This window comes from Felis catus, chromosome B3, assembly GCF_018350175.1.
Source record: "Felis catus isolate Fca126 chromosome B3, F.catus_Fca126_mat1.0, whole genome shotgun sequence".
NCBI classification, from domain to species: Eukaryota; Metazoa; Chordata; class Mammalia; order Carnivora; family Felidae; genus Felis; species Felis catus.
In genome coordinates, this window is record NC_058373.1 from 53,959,185 (window position 1) to 53,980,956 (window position 21,772).

The 21,772-nt window shown below is 38.5% G+C and overlaps 1 protein-coding gene across 9 annotated transcripts in view; it reads left to right on the forward strand.

Moving 5' to 3' along the window:
• Nucleotides 1-21,772, forward strand: part of ATP8B4 (ATPase phospholipid transporting 8B4 (putative)) — a 279,642-nt gene that overhangs the window by 147,938 nt on the left and 109,932 nt on the right. For all 9 annotated transcript variants that reach the window (XM_045059334.1, XM_019832448.3, XM_019832446.3 and 6 more), the window contains 3 exons: nucleotides 2,170-2,242; nucleotides 13,855-13,925; nucleotides 17,600-17,682. In XM_045059334.1, the coding sequence (XP_044915269.1) occupies nucleotides 2,170-2,242; nucleotides 13,855-13,925; nucleotides 17,600-17,682 (227 nt within the window). The remainder of the gene's footprint in view (nucleotides 1-2,169; nucleotides 2,243-13,854; nucleotides 13,926-17,599; nucleotides 17,683-21,772) is intronic.

Consider the following 21,772-nt stretch of genomic DNA (forward strand, 5'->3'; position numbering starts at 1 on the left):
ACACAGAATCTGAAGCAGGCTCCAGGCTCTGAGCTGTCAGCACACAGCCTGATGTGGGGCTCAAACTCACAAACACTGAGATCATGGCCTGAGACAAAGTCAGATGCTCCATCAACTGAGCCACCCAGGTGCCTCTGCAAATTTTTTTCTTAGAGAGATTTTGTTCTAGTATTTTTCCAAGTGTCGCAGTTAATTCAAGTAATTCCCATAGATACCACCACACTTATAATAATTTCTTTCTAATTGTTTTAGTTCTATAGAGAGAACTAAATAAATGTAAGATACTATAATATTTAATACCTAAATATAAGATACTTCTATAAATATAAGAACTAAATGTAATAAGATACTGAACTTGAGAAAAGCAAGTTAGAATTAAAAAAAAAAAACAACAAACCAAAACTCAGGTTTTGGTTTGTTCTCCCAAATAGTGGCTTTTGCTATCTATCTGTTCATACTTAACTATCAAAGGTGCATTTTGAAATGTGTAAGATATCCTATAGAGCTCCCTTTTTACTTTGGTTGATTATCTATTTGGGTGGAAGAGTTAGGGTACAGTCCTTCCTAGAGCTTTAGTAGATAGGACGGAGGAGTAAGAGTTTGGAAATGAAACTTCATATCATCTGAGCTTCCCCTCAAAGCAGATGCACTTTCAATAGACACTTCAGGGCAATTCAGTAGCAGTGCATTTTCCATAAATAAGGACGTGGTCTCCATCTCAGTCCATTCACATAAGCTTTTATCTGAGATACTGTCCCCTGAGAAATGCCACTCATGCTCCAAAGGAGGTAGTATCCAGGAGAAATAAATCAGCACATAATCCATACCTGTAAAAATAAATAAAATGAGATTTAGAAGGACTTCGTGTGTTCTCCATTGTTCTTGAAGTAGATAAAGTGCAGAAAAGTATGGTATTGGAAAAACGATTGAATTCTGGCTAGAGATGAAAATGCTCCAATTGAAAACTTTCCAGAACAACATGTACTTGGATCCATATTAAAGAAAAATTCTTTGAGTGTTTAAGCCAAATGACCCAGCAGGGTTGATAGTGTGAGGCATATTTCACAGTTGTATAAATATTTAAAACTGTTTTCCAGCCTATAAAACAAGTAAATTAGGTTGTTTTTTAAAATACCACACAATGAAATTAACCTGCCCACCTTAACTTGTTGGGGAACCTGCCCTTCACATCCCAGCCTTCTCTCTTAAAAGGGGATTGCTGGGAAAGAAGTGTGGAGAAGGCTTTCAACTTGGAAAACAAAGCTGGTTTATGTTTCAGAGAATTTCAGATGGAGTGATTAGCATCATGGTATACTGCCACAGGTGTTCTGTTTCCAGATGGCCTGTCTTCCTAATGTGTCACAAGGGGCCAAACCAACTAGATTCAATAGCTTTTTATCATAAGTCCTTTTGAACATGGTGAAGGGTAGACTAGGGGCTCCATTATATACATAAGCCTAAAAGAAAGCAGTGCAGCCTCTTGGCTAGGTGGTTCTCAATTCTGAGCTATTGCTCCTAGCTATGAAAGTGCCACCAAGCCTGTTCTTCAGCCACAGGCTTATGGATGATGGGTAGGTGTTCTTTCTCATTCAGTCTCACAAGGCTGCTTTGATCCCCCATTGTTGTTCATGCCCTTTCCAAAATTTTTATTCTTTTCCTCCTACTTGCATTGTAGCTATTGCCTTGGACCACTTTCTTTTGCCTCCGGTTAAACAGAATTCTGAGACAATGGCAGTGATGTTTTATTTCTATATTTATTAATGTAGAGTCTGAGAAGAATGGTAATGACTAAATTTATTGCTACCCGCTCTTCACCCCTGCCCCCAGCCCAACCAGCCGATGTTTTGGCCAAGGAAATGCAAGCAAGCGTTAATAGCTGGTATACAAAGCTGGCACCATGGGGTGGTGACACCATGGAGCACACAGCCAAGGGTTAGGCATCTTGGGTTTAATCCTAGGGATACCCCCAACTCACTGGGTATCCTTGAGCAAATCACTTGACCTCTCTGGGCTTTAGTTCCCACATCACTCAGGTAGAAGACTTAGTTATATAAGGTCCTTTGAATTTTGCATTGTAGAAAAGTCTTCTGTTATATGATGTTTCATTGTAAATTCATTTCCTTGATTCTTCTTTGTTAATTAAAAAATTTATTTTGTTTTTGTTCTTAGACTGCAGAATGAAAAATGGATGAATGTCAAAGTGGGAGACATCGTTAAATTAGAAAATAACCAGTTTGTTGCTGTGAGTATTTAGTACAATTTAAAGAATTTATCTCAGGTTAAAATAGCATATGTACTGAAGTATTTACATTTGAAAATTTGGTAAATCTGTACTAATTAATAATAATAAAAGAATACCAGAATGTATTACTAAAAAGTCTCAATTATAAAATGTTGAAAAAGACATATTAATTAATTACTTTGATAGCCTGAGTGATTATCTCTTTGTCTATTTCCTTTGTGATCTTTTTTCTTTTTTTGAGAGAGAGAGGAGGGGAGTGGCAGAGGGAGAGGGTAAGGGAGAGAGGGAATCTTAAGCAGGCTCTATGCCCAACGTGGAGCCCAACACAGGGCTTGATCCTAGGAACTCTGAGATCATGACCTGAGCCGAAATCAAGAGTCATATGCTTAGCCAACTGAGCCACCCAGACGCCCTCCTTTGTGATATTTTAAATCAATAGACATAGAAGATTTTAAATGAAGCTATCATTTCATATAAAAGATTTTAAAATGCTCCAGTACTTTAAGAAGTTTTTTCTCACATATTTTGAATACTATCCCTTAATAATAGGATTACTACTGTTAATTTGCAATATAGTTGAAGAAGATAACCAGAGGACAAAAAAATGTATGCTTCTTCCTGAATAATCACAATAAAAAATTTCTATTGGTCTGAACTAATAAAATGCTATTTATGACATTTTGCTTTGCCTATCAAATGTACTATAATTTATATTCTCAAGCTTCCTATGTTACAATTTCCTTGATAAAATTCAAGGGGTCACTTCAATGACTAAAATATATGTGATGAACTGTAGCTGACATTAAATGAAGGGCAAGAAAACTAATCAGATGAGAGATTGAAAGTTCAAGTTATTGTAGTCTTTATGTCAAATACATATTAGTTATGAAAATTTGTGTTCAGTACAGTTTTATGTATCAAGTTGTGTCCTTCATTAAATCTGAGGCATTTTCCCATAGGAAAAAGGAGTGACCCCAAGATCTCTTTATAAGAATAACTCAGTTGTGGGGCACTTGGGTGGCTCAGTCGGTTGAACATCAAACTCCAGTGCAGGTCATGATCTCGCCTTTCCTGAGTTTGAGCCCTGCATCAGGCTGTCTGCTGTCAGCGCAGAGCCCCTTAGAATCCTCTGTCCCTCTCTCTCTCTGCCACTCCCTTTCTCACCCCCCCCCAAATAAATGTTAAAAAAAAATAATAACTCAGTTGAGACTCCTAAAGATTCACTTTCAGAAATAGTCTTCTTTCATTAATGCACTGTCTGCGTATACTGATCCTCTGGAACAGCCTATGTTAAGAAGACTACTCAGTGGTCAGACCATTTACAAAAGAGCTCACCCGCTAAATGGAGAAGTGTTTATGTCCCTGACAACATCGATTCTTTGGAAAATAGCCGAGAACCAAAAATAAGTACAAAGGGGTTGGCACAGCCAAAAGAGAGGTTTCAAAGTCCACATACTGTGGCCTAGGCTCCTTATACGTAGGATGGTATGCCAGGTTCTCACAGTTTACAATTGACACTTGATCAACATGGGTTTGAACTGTGTGGGTCACCCCCCTGTCCCTGCCCTTACCTGTAGGTTTTTTCTGTGTGTGTGTGTGTGTGTGTGTGTGTGTGTGTGTGTGTGTATGTATACACACACACACACACATACATATATATATGCACTATATTTATATTTTTCCCTATATATATACACTATACAGTACTACAAATGTATTTTCTCCTTATGATTTTCTTAGCATTTTCTTTTCTCTAGCTTACTTTATGGTAAGCATATAGTGTATAATACATATAACTACCAAAATAGGTATTAATTGACTGTTAATGTTATCATTAAGGCTTCTGGTTGATAGGGTATTAGTAGTTAAGTTTTTTGGGAGTCAAAAGTTACACTGCATGGATTTTTGACTGAATGGGGGTTGGCACCCCTAGCCCCATGTTGTTAGATTAGACGCAACTCAGATTAGCTTATCCAGCTTATTTTCCAGCTCATTAAAGATTAGCAGCAATACACTAGGGAGTGGCATCTGCTGGCTCTAACCTGTAGGAAAGATGCAGACAGATACAGGTATCTCTTGTTATCTGAAAGTAGAGCGGTCCTGTGAAACCTTCAATAAGCCAATATAGCACAAATCAAAGACTCTTACCCTTAATTCATATGCAAAACTTTTTTGAGTATTCCCAAGCCCCCAAAATAATCTCTCTTAGGCCTTTCTGATACCTTAGGACACATCTTGCTAATGATGTACAAAATAAGTCAAGATAAAGCACAAATGCTCACAGACAGTTCAAAGCTTTTGAGGCTAGACACCGAGATGCTGAGGATAGTTCTGGGAGAAGGAGCTTGGTGGGGACTCTCTTGCTCTCAGGTGCACACTACTTCTGTAAGGGTTCACTACAAACTTGTATGCTACTTTTGCTTTTCCTTCTTTTCATAAAGGTAAAAATCCTTTTCATATTTCTTTTGGTTAGTGAAAACAAGTACTGATATAGTTCTTTCATGAAGTGGTGTAATGAAAACTTTCAAAAAGTTGGGGATACCTGTGTAGTGTAAGGGCAGTGAAGTGAATTGGGTTAGAACTGAGTCTGCTCCATTCCTTCAGTGACAGCACTATATCTTCTCTGCCTATGGTTTCTTCATGTGTCAATCAAGGTGCCAGACCACTATATCATCCCAAAGATCCCTTCCAGTCCTGTGTGCTAATTCTCTGTCTGAACTGAGATGACTACAGGATTCTTGAAGGCAAAGAGCACATTGATCTGGCTGGTCTCTGACACCTAGTGCCATGTTGGGTCATGGTGGGCAGACAGCAAGTGATGGCTGAATGAATAAATGTCAGTCTTTTGTAAGAGAGAAGACAGAGGGGAAAATGGATATAAACTTTGGAAATTCAGAGTGTTCTGGCTCAATGGGATACTAATATACATCTGTGTGCTCAAAGAAAAGGTCACATATATTCAGGATTCTTTGCTTAAGAAGAAAAGTCTTCATGTAATTTAATTTAGTTCTGCGTTCAATTAAAATGATTACAGTGAAAAAGTTTTGGTGCAACTAGATGGTTAACCTTCACTTTTTAAAAACACTGGCATATGTGGAATTCTAAGATGTGTGCATTCAAAAAAATGTTTGGCAACTACTTTGTCCCAGCAATGGCACTAGATTATAATGGAATTAGAAAAAATTAAAGTGTGCCACACATGTAACTATTATTTTATTTACAATTGAATATTTCAGTGGCAATGCTAGACATATTCCCACTTCATGTATTCATAAAAACAGTGTATTTAAAGAGCCCCCTGTATGTGCTCTAACAAGGATAAATATTAGACTGAATTCACTTGTTCACTAATCTATATTCTAGTGTGTTCATTTATCACATTCTTTGGGGTGAATCCAAGAAAGGCAGAAATCAAACATATGTCCCAAATCTCCTAACTCTATAGGACCTTCTGGGTAACTTATCTGTGCTCCAACTTGCCCTCTGGCCTTGATATTCTAATTTGTATTTCCCCTCATCTTTATTCTTCATTTAGTTACATTTTCTATGTTATGGTACCTGTGCTTGCTTTGCTTCTGCAAAACTGTCTATGGAATGATGCATGGAAGGCAAGTGTAAGTGCACACATCAGGTGAAAGAAGACCAGTTCAATAGGTGTTTCATTAGCGTTGGTTTAAAATGAATCACACATTTAGACAAATTTCCATGAAGTCAGTGATCCATGTGTCCCAGCACTGTCCAGTACAACTTCCTGCAGTGAGAGGTGCCTGGGTGGCTCCGTTGGTTAAGCATCTGAGTCTTGATTTCAGCTCAGGTCATGATCTTGAAGTTTGTGGGTTTCAGCCCCTCAGCAGGCTCTGTGCTGACAACGCAGAGCCTGCTTGGGATTCTCCCTCTCTCTCCCCTCCCCCACTCCTTCTCTCTCTCCCTCTCTCTCTGTCTCAAAATAAATAAACTTAAAAAAAAAAAAGAACTTTCTGCAGTGACAGAAATGTATATTTGTGCTGTCCAGTGTGACAGCCAATAGCCCCATGTGGACACTGAGTGCATAAAATGTGACTAGTGCAACTGAGGAACTGAATTTAAAATTTTATTTAATTTCAATTAAAAATTTTTTTTAAATGTTTGTTTGAGAGAACTTGAGTGGGGGAGGGGCAGAGAGAGAGAGGGAGACACAGAATCTGAAGCAGGCTCCGGGCTCGAACTTGTGGACCATGAGATCATGACCTGAGCCAAAGTTGGACGCCCAACCAACTGAGCCACCCAGGTGCCCCTAAAATTTTATTAAATTTTAATTAATTTTGATTTTTAAAAACATTTAGATTTAGATAGCTATATGTGACTTGGGGCTGCTTGATTGGATGGCACAGATGTGGCCTTTTTATTGTGGCTACATGATGGGATGGGAATGCTTATTCTCCACTCTTCTCTACATCCAGTTCTTTACATTTTCACTTGGAGGGGCAGCACCAAAATAATCTTTTGAGCTTTTTGTACTACCTTGCCCACATCCCTCTCCCAGGAGTAACTTCTGTGATTGCTGGGTTTGGGGGCAAGGAGTGGTACCCATGACCCAGAGCCTCCTTCCTTCCCCTTCTCTTTGGGCTCTGCCTGTGTTCACAGTACATTCAGCCCTGCTCTTTCATTCCAACAATTTTATAAAAGCAAATCCTTGTGGTGGAGGTGCTTGGAAGGTCCAGGTAGTTTAGAGCTCCCTTTATCTACAGCTAGGTGAACCTAACAGGGATCAAGTATTAGCAAGCCCATTTGGCCCACAGACCTATAGCCTGGTCTCCAGCAGCTTTATTAATAACAAGGATGATGTGTTTATCTCCATTGATCTTGGTCTGATTCCTATAATTATAGTTCTGTTGGTTTAATCTTTGGATAAGTGAAGAAAGGAGTTCTTCAAATGCCAAAACTCTGTAGTGTCTCTTGATTATCTCACTTTGTTTCAGAATTTTTTTATGTCTGTCTAGCTACTTGGCATCTACAAAACTTCTTCTAAGGGCCAATGTTTTTATGGGTGAACTGCTATAATAATTTAGAAGTATGAATATACCTCCTGCTCCCTGAGGATTAGCTCATTTAATCTTTACATTAGCTCAAGGAAGGCAGGTTGTTCTATTATTGTTCCCATTTTACAGATGAGAAAAAAGTGCCATCAAATAGCTTGCCAATAGGAGAGCTAGGAGTTAAACACAGGCCATCTGGATTTTAACTCCACTCCTAATTGCTACCATATGCTGGCTCCTTACCCCATTAAAAGTCATCCCAATTGCCTTGAACCTGGGTTTCCTAAGTTAGGGTCTTCAGGCTTGGGTGCTGGAAGTGAAGTGACCACAGAATGTTGTCCCTAATTCTGATGCATAACCTCTAGTTGTTCATACTTAGAATTCTAAATTAATTTATGTCAGCTTATTCTATTTTAAGCAAGAAAAGGAGCTTGCCTGTGATGGCTAATTAGCTGGCATATTCAGAAGTTACCTTTGTTTTCCAGACAAGGAACCCTCACTACTCACTTAAAAAGAAATTTTAAAACATGTTTGGGCTGAACTTCCAGAGCTCCTAGTTTAATTTTGGGACCAGGAGGGGAAAATGTAGAGTGTGATTCACTTATTGCAATGAGATTGGCTTGCATGAGAAGAACCAAGTAAATGGTCAGACAAACACACTGAAAAGGTCTTTTTTTTTTTTTATTTTTTTAAACGTTTATTTATTTTTGAGACAGAGAGAGACAGAGCATGAATGGGGGAGGGTCACAGAGAGAGGGAGACACAGAATCTGAAACAGGCTCCAGGCTCTGAGCCGTCAGCACAGAGCCCGATGCGGGGCTTGAACCCACGGACCGTGAGATCATGACCTGAGCCGAAGTCGGACGCTTAACCGACCGAGCCACCCAGGCGCCCCCAAAGGTCTTTATTAGTGCCAGAACTTGGACCCTGGGAGCCAGGCACACCTTCCTCCTTTACTTGACAGCAGTAACCTTGTTTTGTTTTCATTTTCCTACCTGGTGGTAGAAATAAACCCCTTACTGGACATGACCATATTTGAACATTTGAACATTTGAACGAGTGTCCTCTCTTCCTCTACTGTCCCCATCCCCCCAGAAGAAGGGCATTCATTTTTTAGGTGTTTACAACAGTAAAGGTTTTGTTTTAAAACAAAGACATTCGTCTGCTACCTGAATTGGAAATATCACCTTTAGAAATTAAAGAACTAGAAAGATGAATCTGATCTCAACTCCAGTACTGACCAAGGGTGGGCTTTGGCTCTCTCACCCATCAGGGCATCTCGTATAATTTTTTGCAGCACCTTAGTCCCTTCCAGAGAGGCCATGTGGTGATCTCATTGCCCTCTTTGTTATTTAAGATTTTATAGCTTCAAGTCAGAATTACTTGCTTCACACTAATTGTTGTAAATAAGCCCTCTTTCACTTTTAAAAATATGTGAGACAGTAGAAAGTTGAAAATTTCCAGAGGAAGATTTTTTAAAACATTTGTGTAAGCTGCACTGAAAAAGAAGCTTCTTGCTAAAGTATAGAGAGGTAGCATGCCATTTTCTACATTAGAAAAAAATACATGGTCAGTGTTCTGTTTATAAGCAATTACTCATTTGTGTGTGTGTGTGGGGGGTGAAATATACAAGGTAAGGATTTTTTTTTGACTAAAGAAAGTAAAAATTAGTAAAGTAAGTAAAAGCTATGATCATTATTATTCTCCTTTTCTCCTTTCTTCCATCCTTTTCTTATTCTTCTCAAATAGTTAATTATTAAAAACATGTTTTAGATGTATCTAATACATGTTAGTAGACACTCAACATGCATTTGTTTGATCTGAAATTTAAACTTTAAATAAAAATATCACCTACAGTCTTACACATTTTCATTTTTACAACTCCATCCTGATTCTTGTCTGTATCAAACCTATTTTCCTATAAGTATACTCATACTGCATGAGCCATTTTGGATTTTTATTTTGGGACTACAAAAGTAAAAGATAATATTGTAGATAGTAAAGAAGATAAAGAGCTCCATGTACCAAAATGACTTAATAGGGAGATTCAGATAGGACATTCCAATTAATTCTACAAATTTATCTTTACATCAGGTTATGGGGTTAATATCCCACTATTCTTAACCATTGTGGTTTTGGTTTTTAAACACCAACAAAGCAAAACAAAACACTTTCTGTTTGTCCTGGTGCAGTGATTTTGTAGCCACCCAGAGGAAAGAGTATACATCTGGGAACAGAGTTATAAATTCTAGTTCTAGCTCTGCCCTTTAAACTGTGTGGCATGAGCAGGGCATTAAATCCCTTAGGGCCTTTTAGAAGTGACAAAGCTCTCACCATGACTTTGTAAAGGCTATGGATGTTACATGAATTAATTTAGTTCATCTACTGCTTGTGGGGCCAGAGATAAATTTCCCAGATTTCTTATTCACACAACAGGAACAATATTATCTTCTCACAGGATTGTTGAAAGAATAAAGTGACAGAATTGTGGAGAGTGTTTCATAAACTCTTAAAAAGAATTGTACAGCTTTTAGGTGTTCTCATTGCTTGAGATTTTGCTTTATTCTGAATTCTTCAATTCAGCAAACATTAATTATGCCTAATCAGTCTATGAGGACAGTGTTGTTGGTTGTGAGAACTCAAAGGTGTTCAGTGGATTCTTAAGTTTCCTCTGATTGAAGTATTTGTTTAAGGTTTCTATGAAGCAATTGCTTGGGCTTTTTGTTGTATGTGGAAGGTGGAGGAAAGGGCATTGTGTTGGAAAACACTGCTTCATCCTTGGGGGACATAGTTGAACTTCTCTTGGCAGGACATGGGGAAAAGTCACCAATAATTGAGAGAAGAAAGTACAAATGTATCTGAGGAAGATGTTTTTGGTAGGAATTGACGACTATTTTCCTGGCATATTTGTGAGTTCCAATCAATGTGCTTTTGTTTCCTTGTTGTTGTTTTTTTTCCTTTTTAATGTCTATTTATTTTTGAGAGAGAGAGAGAGAGACAGACAGACAGACAGACAGACAGAATATGAGTGGGGGGGGGGGGTAGAGAGAGAAGGAGACACAGAACGTGAAGCAGGCCTCAGGCTCCAAGCTGTCAGTACAGAGCCTGACATGGGGCTTGAACTCACAAACCGGGAGATCATGACCTGAGTGGAAGTCAGATGCTCAGCTGACTGAGCCACGCAGATGCCCCTCTTTCTCTGTTCTTAACTCCTGCTCATGTCTCTGCCTGGGGAGACCTCCCATTATTCCATCCAGAATCTTCCATAAAGCCATTCGTTGGATACCAACCTGATGTACTCTACCTCATTTGCACTCCCCCTATAGCACTTTGGTAATAAGACCTTTAGAACCTGTATTGTATTCTGCCTTTACTAAACTATAAAATCCTTGAAGGAAAGAGGTTTTTATTCATTTTAGTATTCTAACCTTAAATTGCCCAGATTCATGTGTCACTTGTGGCCTCAAACAAGTTACTGAACCTCTCTGGGCCTCACTTTGCTCATCTGTGAAGTGGGAATAACAACAGGACCTACACTACAGGATTTCTGTGGGAGTAAGCTCTCACTGAACACTGGTGTTACAAACCCCTGCAACTCAGACACAAGTTTCTGGATCCACTAAGAATTGGGTACCCTGGCAGATACTGAACGGGTCAGCTTCAGGAGGCCTGGTCTGGGACTCAGAGTCATGGGCTGGTTGGGCTCTAAGACCTCCCTTATGTTCCTCCATGTCTGGCCCAGAACCTCTGACAAAAGCATGATGACCAGGGACTGACAGGGCTGTTATTGCATCTCTCTTCTCCTTTTCTTTTCAGAATTCTTACTGAGTGCACCTGGAAATAGGAGTGCTGCATGATTGTGAGTGGGCAGACCACTTATTTCTCTGCATGCCCCCTCTTGGTCCTGCCCCTTCACATTTCCTTCTCAACTATAATGAATTTAAAAACTTCAAGGGAGCAAAAAGGAACGCCAAAGCTCAGTCAGTGGGGCAGGGAGAATAGGGATGAATGAAGGGCATGCAGAGATCGGGGAATAGGGAAGCAGGAGCAAGGTTCAGAAGTCATCAAAGAAAAAGATGACAACAGAAGGGACAGGAAGAGTGGGGAAGGTTGAAGGTAGGAAGGTAGTTGTTCCAGCTTCCCAGGAGGTAGTCAGGGCAGGTGTTTGCTTAGAACCTGTGGGCTTTCTAATTCTCAGTCACAGCCTTTAGGAAGTTGAGTTACTGTTCAGGAGAGAATCCACTTGCCAAATGGTGGTGCCTCAGTCACATGTTCTGAGCCAGCAGTGGATGACTCCTCCCTTTGTCTAACAAAAATATAAGTATTAAGCTGCTAAACTCAATATTAAATAGGAATGTTGAATCAGACTTACTGTACAGTTTAGAAGAGAAGTTGCTCTAGATACAAATCAAGATCTTTCTCTGTACTTCATAACTATTTTCAGTCACAGATGATGATCGAGAATTCTGGATTTTGTGTAAAATGATCCTATTAAGCTCAAGGGAGGAGAGGCATAGGCCCAAAGAACATGAAGTTATACTGCTATCATATTCACTGATATTTAAATTGTGAGAAATAAGACCAAGGTAAATTTTCAAAAACATTTTTTTCTCTTTAAAAACATAGTGAGTAATTTTGGCTCAAGAATGGTGTACAACTCTTTACATATTCTCTCTATGGTGGGTTTCCTGTAGGCACGTTGTGATTAGTCAGAAAATAATTTTTGCCTCCTCAGGCCTCTGTGACTCTTGTATTAGAGCTGAAGAGGAGTCTTGATAATATAAACCCATTTATAGGTTTAGGGGCTTGTCACTGAGTTGTTTCTTAATTCTGTTTTGTCACAATTGAAACAAAACTGAACATGCACATGTATACCCACACACAGACATCCCTTGCCTGTATTTGAGTTGGAAACATAAAAGCTTGAGGCAATGAAATGAGTGGGTTGATTATAAATTTAATCTCCAGGACTTGGGGTGCTTGGGCGGCTCAGTCCGTTAAACATCTGACTCTTGATTTTCTCTCAGGTCATGATCCCATAGTTTGTGGGATCGAGTCCCATTTTGGCTCCAAGCTGATAGTGTGGAGCCTGGTTGGGATTCTCTTTCTCTCTCTCTTTCTTTCTTTCTTTCTTTCTTTCTTTCTTTCTTTCTTTCTTTCTTTCTTTCTTTCTTTCTTTCTTTCTTTCTTCCTTCCTTCCTTCCTTCCTTCCTTCCTTCCTTCCTTCCTTCCTTCCTTCCTTCCTTCCTTCTTTCTTTCTTTCTTTCTTTCTTTCTTTCTTCTTTCTTTCTTCCCTTTCCTTCCCTCCCCTCCCCTCCCCTCCCCTCCCCTCCCCTCCCTCCAAACAAACATGAAAAAACCCAAACTTCCAGGACTTGAGAATGAGACAATTCTAATAATTGAAAAAACAAAGGTAAGAAAATTGCACAGATTTGGAATGCCAATTGTACATTCAAACAGTGCAACACGCTTGTTAGGCTAATGTGTCAAAGTAATTGTTAGAATTTTAGTGAATTCATTTTAGATCTTCAATTCTTTCAGAATTTCATAAAAACCCTTCTTTAAAAATGAAATTTGAAATGAACGATTCCCCAGTATAGGAAGCAGCCAGAATTCTAAAACCGAATTGTGAAAGGTCACAATTTAAAAACCGAATTTTTAAGCTCAAATGGACAGCTGAACAGAATGATTTATTTCTGTGAAAGACCAACTACTTAGTTTCTGAATGTTGTCTGCTGTCACTTAGAGCATTTTATATTCTGTCTTGCCTCTTGCTTAGCCCCTGTTTTATATTATCTTTTCCCTTCTTTATACCCATCATCTTTTTCTTTTTTTAGGTTTTTATTTTTTTTCTTTTTTAAAAATTTCCGTGCCTGCCTTATTTTTTCTGTGATTTTCAATTTCTTCCTACTTTACTTATGTCTTTTCCCCATCAGCTTTGCCTACCCCCTACTCTTTTTTTTTTTTAATTTAAAAAAAAAATTTTTTTTCAACGTTTATTTATTTTTGGGACAGAGAGAGACAGAGCATGAACGGGGGAGGGGCAGAGAGAGAGGGAGACACAGAATTGGAAACAGGCTCCAGGCTCTGAGCCGTCAGCCCAGAGCCTGACGCGGGGCTCGAACTCCTGGACCGCGAGATCGTGACCTGGCTGAAGTCGGACGCTTAACCGACTGCGCCACCCAGGCGCCCCTACCTACCCCCTACTCTTAAAGGATAATACTAGGGAATTAAAATGATCTTACTTATTGGGGAAAGTTGTATATTTTCCATTAGTAATTATCAAGACAAGAAAGTAGAATTTTATATATATTTTTGCAAACAAAAAAAGGAAATGAAATGGCTATAAATTTATATGATACCCCTTAGCCCTTGCTTATATTCTGATATTCAATGGGTATGCTCAACAGGAACAGAGAAGTAGAGGGAAGGTTGTATTTGAGGCATGTAGCAGAAAAGTGGAACAGGATTTTACCTCTCTCATTTTTTTTCCTAAGGCACTCCTGGCTCATTAGTAAGTAGTGGAGGGATGATCCAACATAGAAGGCTTTCAACCACTCTTCCCTTCTCAAGTGTTCTTGATTTTTTTAAAAATAGGCTGATCTGCTTCTCCTATCAAGTAGTGAGCCACATGGCCTCTGTTATATTGAAACTGCTGAGCTTGATGGGTAAGTTATTAAAGAATAACGAATTAGATTGATTTTTAATTTAACAGTAATAGCTTTAGGAACAGGACTTAACCTAAATCTTATTTTTCACTTAATTTTCTTGGAACAACTAGGAATATAACTTGCAAATTCTATTTGTTAATTACTTTGTGGATCTGTAGAAAGCTCTTTTCTCTTGAATTTATTTTCTTTGAGAAACAGTGAGTTAAATAGATCTATGTCTATTTGGCCTGGGTGGTCCTACCCTTGATTTAGGCAGTAGCTAAAATAGTGGTGAGAGGGAAATTTATGGCACTAGATGCATACACTTGAAAAGAAAAATAGAATCTCAAATCAATAATGCAATATCCCATCCCAAGAACCTCTAAAATAACAGTATAAACCCAAAGCAAACAGAAGGAAGCAGATGAAGACAAGAGCAGAAATCAGTGAACTTGAAAGCAGAAAACAAAAAGAGAAAAATCAATGAAACAAAGACAGAGCTGATTCTTTGAATACATCAATAAATTTGATAAACCTTAGGAACACTGAAAAAGAAAAAAAAAAGACACAAAATAGCAATATCATGAATGAACCAGGGGATATTATGACAGATCATGAAGATGCCAGAAGGTTGAGAAAATTCTCCAAGCAGTTTTATACATACATATTTAACAACTTAGATGAAAAAGACCGCTTCATCACAACACAAAGTACCACAACAAACTCAATGTGAAATAGACAATTTGAATAGCCCTGTAACTTTTAAGGAAATTGAATTCAAATGTAAAACATAAAGCTATAAAACTTTTAGAGAATACCATAGGAGAAAATTTTCAAGATCTAGAGCTAGTCAAAGAGGTCTTAGACTTGACACAAAAAACATATAATTCATAAAAGGAAAATTGGATAAATCAGACTTCCTCAAATTAAAAATTGTAACTGTGCAAAAGGCCTTGTTAACAGGATGAAAAAAACAAACTACGGACTAGGACAAAATATTTGCAAACTGTCTGTCTGACAAAATATTTTTATCTTGAATATTTGAAAAATGCTGAAAACTCAATATTAAGAAAACAATCTAATTAGTAAATTAGCAAATGATATGAAGGGACATTTCACCAGAGATGACATACAGATGGCCAATAAGCACATAAAAAGATGTTCAACATTATTAGTTCTTTGGGACATTAAAATTAAAACCACAATGAGATGTCAGTACATACCTATCAGAATGGCTAAAATTAAAAATAGTGACAGCTCCAAATGCTGGCAAGGATTTAGAGAAACATGATCACTCACATATTGCTGATGGGAATGTAAAATACTACAATCACTCTGGAAAATAGTTTGGCAGTTTTTTTTTTTTTTTTTTTAATTTTTTTTTTCAACGTTTTTTATTTATTTTTGGGACAGAGAGAGACAGAGCATGAACGGGGGAGGGGCAGAGAGAGAGGGAGACACAGAATCGGAAACAGGCTCCAGTCTCTGAGCCATCAGCCCAGAGCCTGACGTGGGGCTCGAACTCACGGACCGCGAGATCGTGACCTGGCTGAAGTCGGACACTTAACCAACTGCGCCACCCAGGTGCCCCTGGCAGTTTCTTAAAAAGCTAAACATGCAACTACCAGACAACCTAGTAATTTCACTCCTGTACATTTATACTATGGAAATAAAGACTTAAGGTACACAAAAACTTGTACACAAATGTTTATGGCAACTTTATGTGTAACATCCCAAAATTAGAAACAACGTAGATATCCTTCAACAGGTTGAACAAACTGTGGTATATCCATACCGTAGAACACTATTGAGCAATAAAAAGGAATGCTGTTGATGCATTCAACAACATGGATAAATCTTCAGAGAATTATGATGAGTAAAAAAGCCAATCCCGAAAGGTCACATCCCAAAGGCCCATTTATGTAGCCTTCTTGAATTGGCAAAATGATAGAAAGGGACCACTGATTAGTGGTTGCAGGTGTTAAAAATGGGTTAGAAGAGGCAGGGAAGTGTGTGTGGCTACACGTGATGTCAGTGTTCCCCATCTTGACTGTATCGGTGTCCATTGTGATATTGTGACATCGTGATATAGTTTTGCAAAATGTTTCTGTTGGGGAAACTAAGGAAAGGGTATACAGGATCTTTGTGTATTATTTCTTATGCTGAAAGTCATTTTGAAGTTTGAAGCCAAGATACTGAGGCATAGGAAGAAGACTATGGCATGACACAACACTATTAATTAGGAGTCTTGGGGATTACTTTTCCCTTTGAGTTTACACATCTAAAGATGGATGTGAGATGCTGGAGAGAATTCTGAGGAAGTAGCTTAAAAAGATGATAAACCTTGATGAATGACACGTTGTGTAGAGCTAGGTTAAGGAACGATGGCTGTCTTGCTTAACTGGTGCCACTGCCTAATATAAGTTTGCTTAAACGATGGGCACATTGGCCCTTTGGCCTCAATGCCATTATCTCACTCTTGTTCTTCAAGCCCAGCTCAATTTCTACCTCAGTTTGAAGTTCTTCTTGAGTATCTCAACCCCTACTCATTTCTGCCTCTTAGGAGTTGATAGATTTGGCAAAGACTATGCCATGAGATTAGTTTTAAACAAGGTAACTGCAATTATATATCCAACTTAGTGTCTCCTACAGAAAGCTATTTCACCAAGGGGGTACTCCTTGAATTGGTTTCATGCTGTCATATCATTGTGAAACTCCTTTATGGGAATTTTAGATTAAATGCCCTCTCAAGTACCTACTTCTTGATTCTCTGAATTCAGTTATTTCATGGTTTGTCATTCCAAATGGTGATATTTGCTTTTTACCTACCACTTCTTTCCCTAAAGAGAACAGTAACCCTTGTGGGGCAGCACTGAATCTCATGGGTGATTATGGTATGTATTCAATCAGTATTTGCGGACTGAGTGAACTCACTACTAAACATTTCCACAAAAGAACTCTGACCGATGATGTTAAGCTACAGTAGAAGAAAACTAGGTTGAACTCAGTGAGAAAACCAGCATGTCAAGCCCTTACATGCGAGATGTGAGTAATGGCCATACAATCTTCACAACTGGTCATTTCATGAGGACCACAGGGCCATCTGTCCAATGTTATCTGTGGTTCCGCCTGAAAGAAGATGACCAGTTCACTACGACCTGCTGAGTTCCTGTCTGGTTGTATGATTCCAGACTTCTGGGATTTTGGCCTTGATTCTCCACAGGGCAGAAAGCTATATTCCCCTTCCCATTTAAATTGCAGCTACTGTGAAATTAGCCATGACCATCTTTTACAAGTAAAATTCTCATGTAGATAGTAGACTCCAGAGTGATACTGGCCTCCTTTATTTGGCAACTGTGTTCCCATTCCTAATGTGTTTTGTAACTCATGCATGATGTCTGAGTAGGTTCGAATGAAACCATATTTATTATGTACTCTGTTCTTTCAAATAACAAAACAGATTACTGTGTTGTTATGCAGATGTGCCATGGGTGGAATGCCAACTCTCGGGAGCATGCAAAGCCCTGTCCACTTTACTGAGACATTGTGAGAGGTGTGAATGACATTTGAAGGGAGTTTCTTAAATCTCTTATGTTGGGTTTTGCATGTGCTGCACCCACCTGATTACTTTATGTAAGATGCTATTGGGCTGTTCCATGTAAAAATTCATGTTGTGTCAATTAATTTCATAGGGAAACGAACCTGAAAGTCCGCCATGCGCTATCAGTTACCTCAGAACTTGGAGCAGATATTAGCAGACTTGCAAAGTTTGATGGTAAGTGTTTAAAACGGACAAACAAAAATCACAAAACCAAAAGTAATGTAATGAAATAATTATCTGAAATTTAATTCATGTTTCTTTTTACTTGGAAGGACATAAAATTCTGCAGGTATCAAAGCCTGTAATCTCATGCAAAAGAGTAAAAATGTTTACCAAGGGGAGAATGGCTTTATAAGTTCATTGTTCATTTCATCCTTGTTTCCTCTTCTGTAGACCTCATTTCCTCTAGTCCCACAATACCCTTCCCTTGCCTGACCTTGGCCTCCCTGGGGCCCTGTGCAGATTTGCTGTGGATGAACACAAGCCATACTTGTACTTCTAGCTCTAGGTCTAACCATTGATCTATTCTTTGGCTCCATGACAAAGACCAAACTCTAGACTGCAAAGTTTGCCAAGAAAATAATCCAGCCTCATATATTTCTGTATCTTGCATAGTGCCTGGCGTAATGTCTTAAAGGTAGTAGGTGTTCAGGAAGAAAATTCTGATTTATTAATAAGTCGGTCAGCTGTTGCTCTTTGAGACCATGGTTTCCTTATCACAACTTTCACACCACTCAACCCAGTCCTTTCTTCTCAGCATGGGAAACCATCTCCTCTGCCTGTTCTGTTCCACCTATGTCTTGTTATTTTCTGTTAAAGTTGTCACAGAGAAACAAAATCCTTCAAGAGTAAAAGGAAAGAACCATTAACAGTAGGGCTATAGGCACCAGAATAGGCTATGGGAGAATCTTTGGGTTCAGTGGTCTCTTGCTTTACACATTTGTATGTCTGTCCTTGAACACAAATATTTCCATATAGATTGGTTTTATTTATTAATGAATCTTTGAGTTTGAGACTGTCTTCCAAATATTTTCTTTGGAGTCTGTTTAAAGGAAAATGTGGTCAGGCGTCCTAGCATGATCCTATGAGGTAAAGCACTGGTGAATTTTAAATTGTCAAATTTCCCCAGTGCACCGCTTAGAGTTTATATTGCCTGTACTTTGCATTTGCTTATAAACTCTGTCTAGAGGCTGTTAATATTTTCATCTCTATTAAATGTGTGCTGTTATAATAAATGTTTGTAGAAAAAAATATTCCTCCAGTTTGAGATTTAAGTCAGGGGAATAGCCAAGAAACTTTAAATGGCCCAAGAAATATTTTGATTGGAGTAAAACAAATTATACATTTTCTACTAAGTAATTTTTTCAATGAAAATTTACTGTTCTTTGAATCCAAGGAAAGTAAATTCTTTTCATGAATCAAAATACTTGCTTAAAATATTTCATAGGATATTTATGGAGTCCTAAAAGGGCAACCTAAATATAATTTACCATTACTCATTTCTTTCCTGGCAGAATTGTACCTTTATTCCTCTATCAATCTATGAGGAGGTAAAAATTCATGCTTTTTAGTCTTCTTTACCATAAAAAAGCAGAAAATTATTGTTATAATTGCCCAGTTCACTTTTTTCATACTGTGATTCAGTTCAGACACTAAGAAATCTTAGTGGTGTAAACAGTAAACGTTTTTTTCTTGTGCATGTCACATTCTGATGTAGGTCAGGCAGCCTTTTCCATCTTCTAGCCATGGTGCCTAGACTAATGGCCTCTAAGGTCACCACACTAAAGCAAAGGACACACTGACTTTTAACTGCTTCCTTTCACATTTTGTTGACCAGTGTGAGTCACATGGGCCTGGCCCAAATGCAAGGGAGGCTGGGAAATAACAAGCAGATACATTTGTTGAGTGCTGTATTTACCATACCCTCCAAGAATTCTGATCATAGATCAACGCCAGGATAGTGCATCAAGGGCTAGGCTGGATTAGGTTGATTTCTTACATGCAACCGTAGGAATGGGGCCAAGAATCCTCCTTCTCAGTCAGAGTATGACTCCTCTTACTCTCTATCTCTTCTACCCTGTTTGGCTTTTTCTTTTTCTCATAGCACATATCACCATCTGGCATACTCTAGAACTTATTTATTTTCTGTTTATTATTTATTGTTCATCTCTACTTGCTGCAGTGTAAGCCACATGGGGATCTTTGTTTTGCTCACTGTTATATGCCAAATTCCTAGAACAATGCCTTGCACCTAATAGGTGCTAGATAAACACTTGTTCAGTGCATGAATAAATGGTTGCAAATGCCAGAAATGGGGGGCAGGATCAACATGAGGCCCCAGAAAGACAGGGGAAGGCAAAGGAAGGGCCTAAGGTCAAGTGATTGGGAATGGTGGGTGGAAGAATGGGGTGAGGTAGAAACTTCCTGATGGGAACTTGAAGGATGAAGCAAGAGTGCTGGGTACCCTGCTCCTGGAGGGCAGGTGGCTGAGAGAGGGCTTATCTGTTGTGGTGATTTTATAAGATCTTCATCTCAGAATATTTTTTCAAACAAAATTTAACACATAGGCACCACATTTAAGTCAATACAAGTGGTGCTGCTCAGGCTGAAGCCAGAAGACATTTCCTCACCTAAAATAGTTTCTTTCATATAGCTGGGGTATCCTGAAAGGTTAAGGGACTTGCCTCTTTATGAAAACAGTTTTTAAAAATATTTCATACAATTTGTTTCTAAAGTACATTAATAATTATTACATACTAGATGTGGCTTGAATTTGCTTCATGGAGCATAAGTAACTCATCAAATCTTTAACATAATTGTTTTCTCAAAGGCAACACAGACCTCTCTATTTCGAAATCATTTATACTTAAACTGTGGTCACTTTTCAGTTTAGAACTGAACTAAGCACCAGATTTCTGTTGAATTTACTCTTTTGTTCTTAAATTTTGTGTTGAATTTCAATCTACCTTAAAGTTTAAGGCAATATTTTGAATTGAGCTGTATATTAAAATATGATTTCCTATTTCCAAGAAAGCATCTTGGAATAACTAGAGGGATTAAGGGGAAATAAAGTAGACACAATATACAAATTATATTTTCCCTGTTAGCAGCCAAATTTAAAGACCAGAAGGGTGATGCAAGATGTGGTATGGAAAGTCTTTGAAAGTGTTGGGATAGTTAATAAACACTAAATCCTTCCCATTAAAGCTCTTGCTTTCTTAAAGCCTTCAACTTTTCCTCTACTCCATTCTTTCCAAACCCTAGTTTAGACATGTTCATTTCCCTGCCTCTGACACACACATTCAAACCCTCTATACTATAAGCACACTTTTCTCTACCCGTTTCTCTCCTCTCTTCCCTCCATTTCTTACTAATCTATTTCCATCTTCCTCTTCCACCCTTTGTGTTAGCTTACATGTGCTATCTCCCAGCATACATTATCTCACTTTCTGTAATTCTTCACCTCTTCTGTTTTCATTGCTGTCTCCATATTAATTAAGTAATGAAATCCATTTATTAAGCATCTCCTAGGCACAAGATGCAGTAGGAAGTGTGTAGGATTAGAAGATATCTCCACATGTATTATCTAGTTTCCTTTGATACCTTTTCTCCTCCATTCCTTTCTTAGCCCCTCCCCTTTTTTTGTCTTTATTCACCGTTGTCATAATGGTTATCACTAGATTTCAGGTTTTCCTCTGATGACTAGAAAAACCTTCCTTGAGTCGTGGGAATTGAAACCACATATTGCATCCTTTAGTTTAAGCGAAAAGCATGATATCAACATAGTGTACATTTGGAAGTGCCCTGCCTAGCTGTGGCATGGTCTAATAGATGACACAGACATGTGAGGCACGCCCTTTCCCATGCTCTCTGTCTGTGCTAAGTATATCTTTTAGCTTGTGACTTCTGGGCAAATCTGGGTATGGTGTTATTTTTGCTTCTAGTTACTGTGTGGTTTTTCTTCTGAGACTTTGCCAAAATACTTTCTCTAGCACCAAACTACAGTTTTTTGTTTTTGAATCGTAAGTGCACATCTTCCAAGTATTTGAAGACCTGAGTTTCCCACTCATATTCCTAGAGAAGTCCTAATGGGGGACACCAAGACTCAAAACTGAGATGGCTAGGGCCTTAGGATATCCCTCATAAGTCTTCCTGCCTCCTCACTTTTGCACCTAAACCCGAGGACAGTGTCTTGCTAGTAACCTCCTTAGGCATGGCATGAAACTTTCATTCATTCTTTCATTCATTCACTCAGTCATCTGTC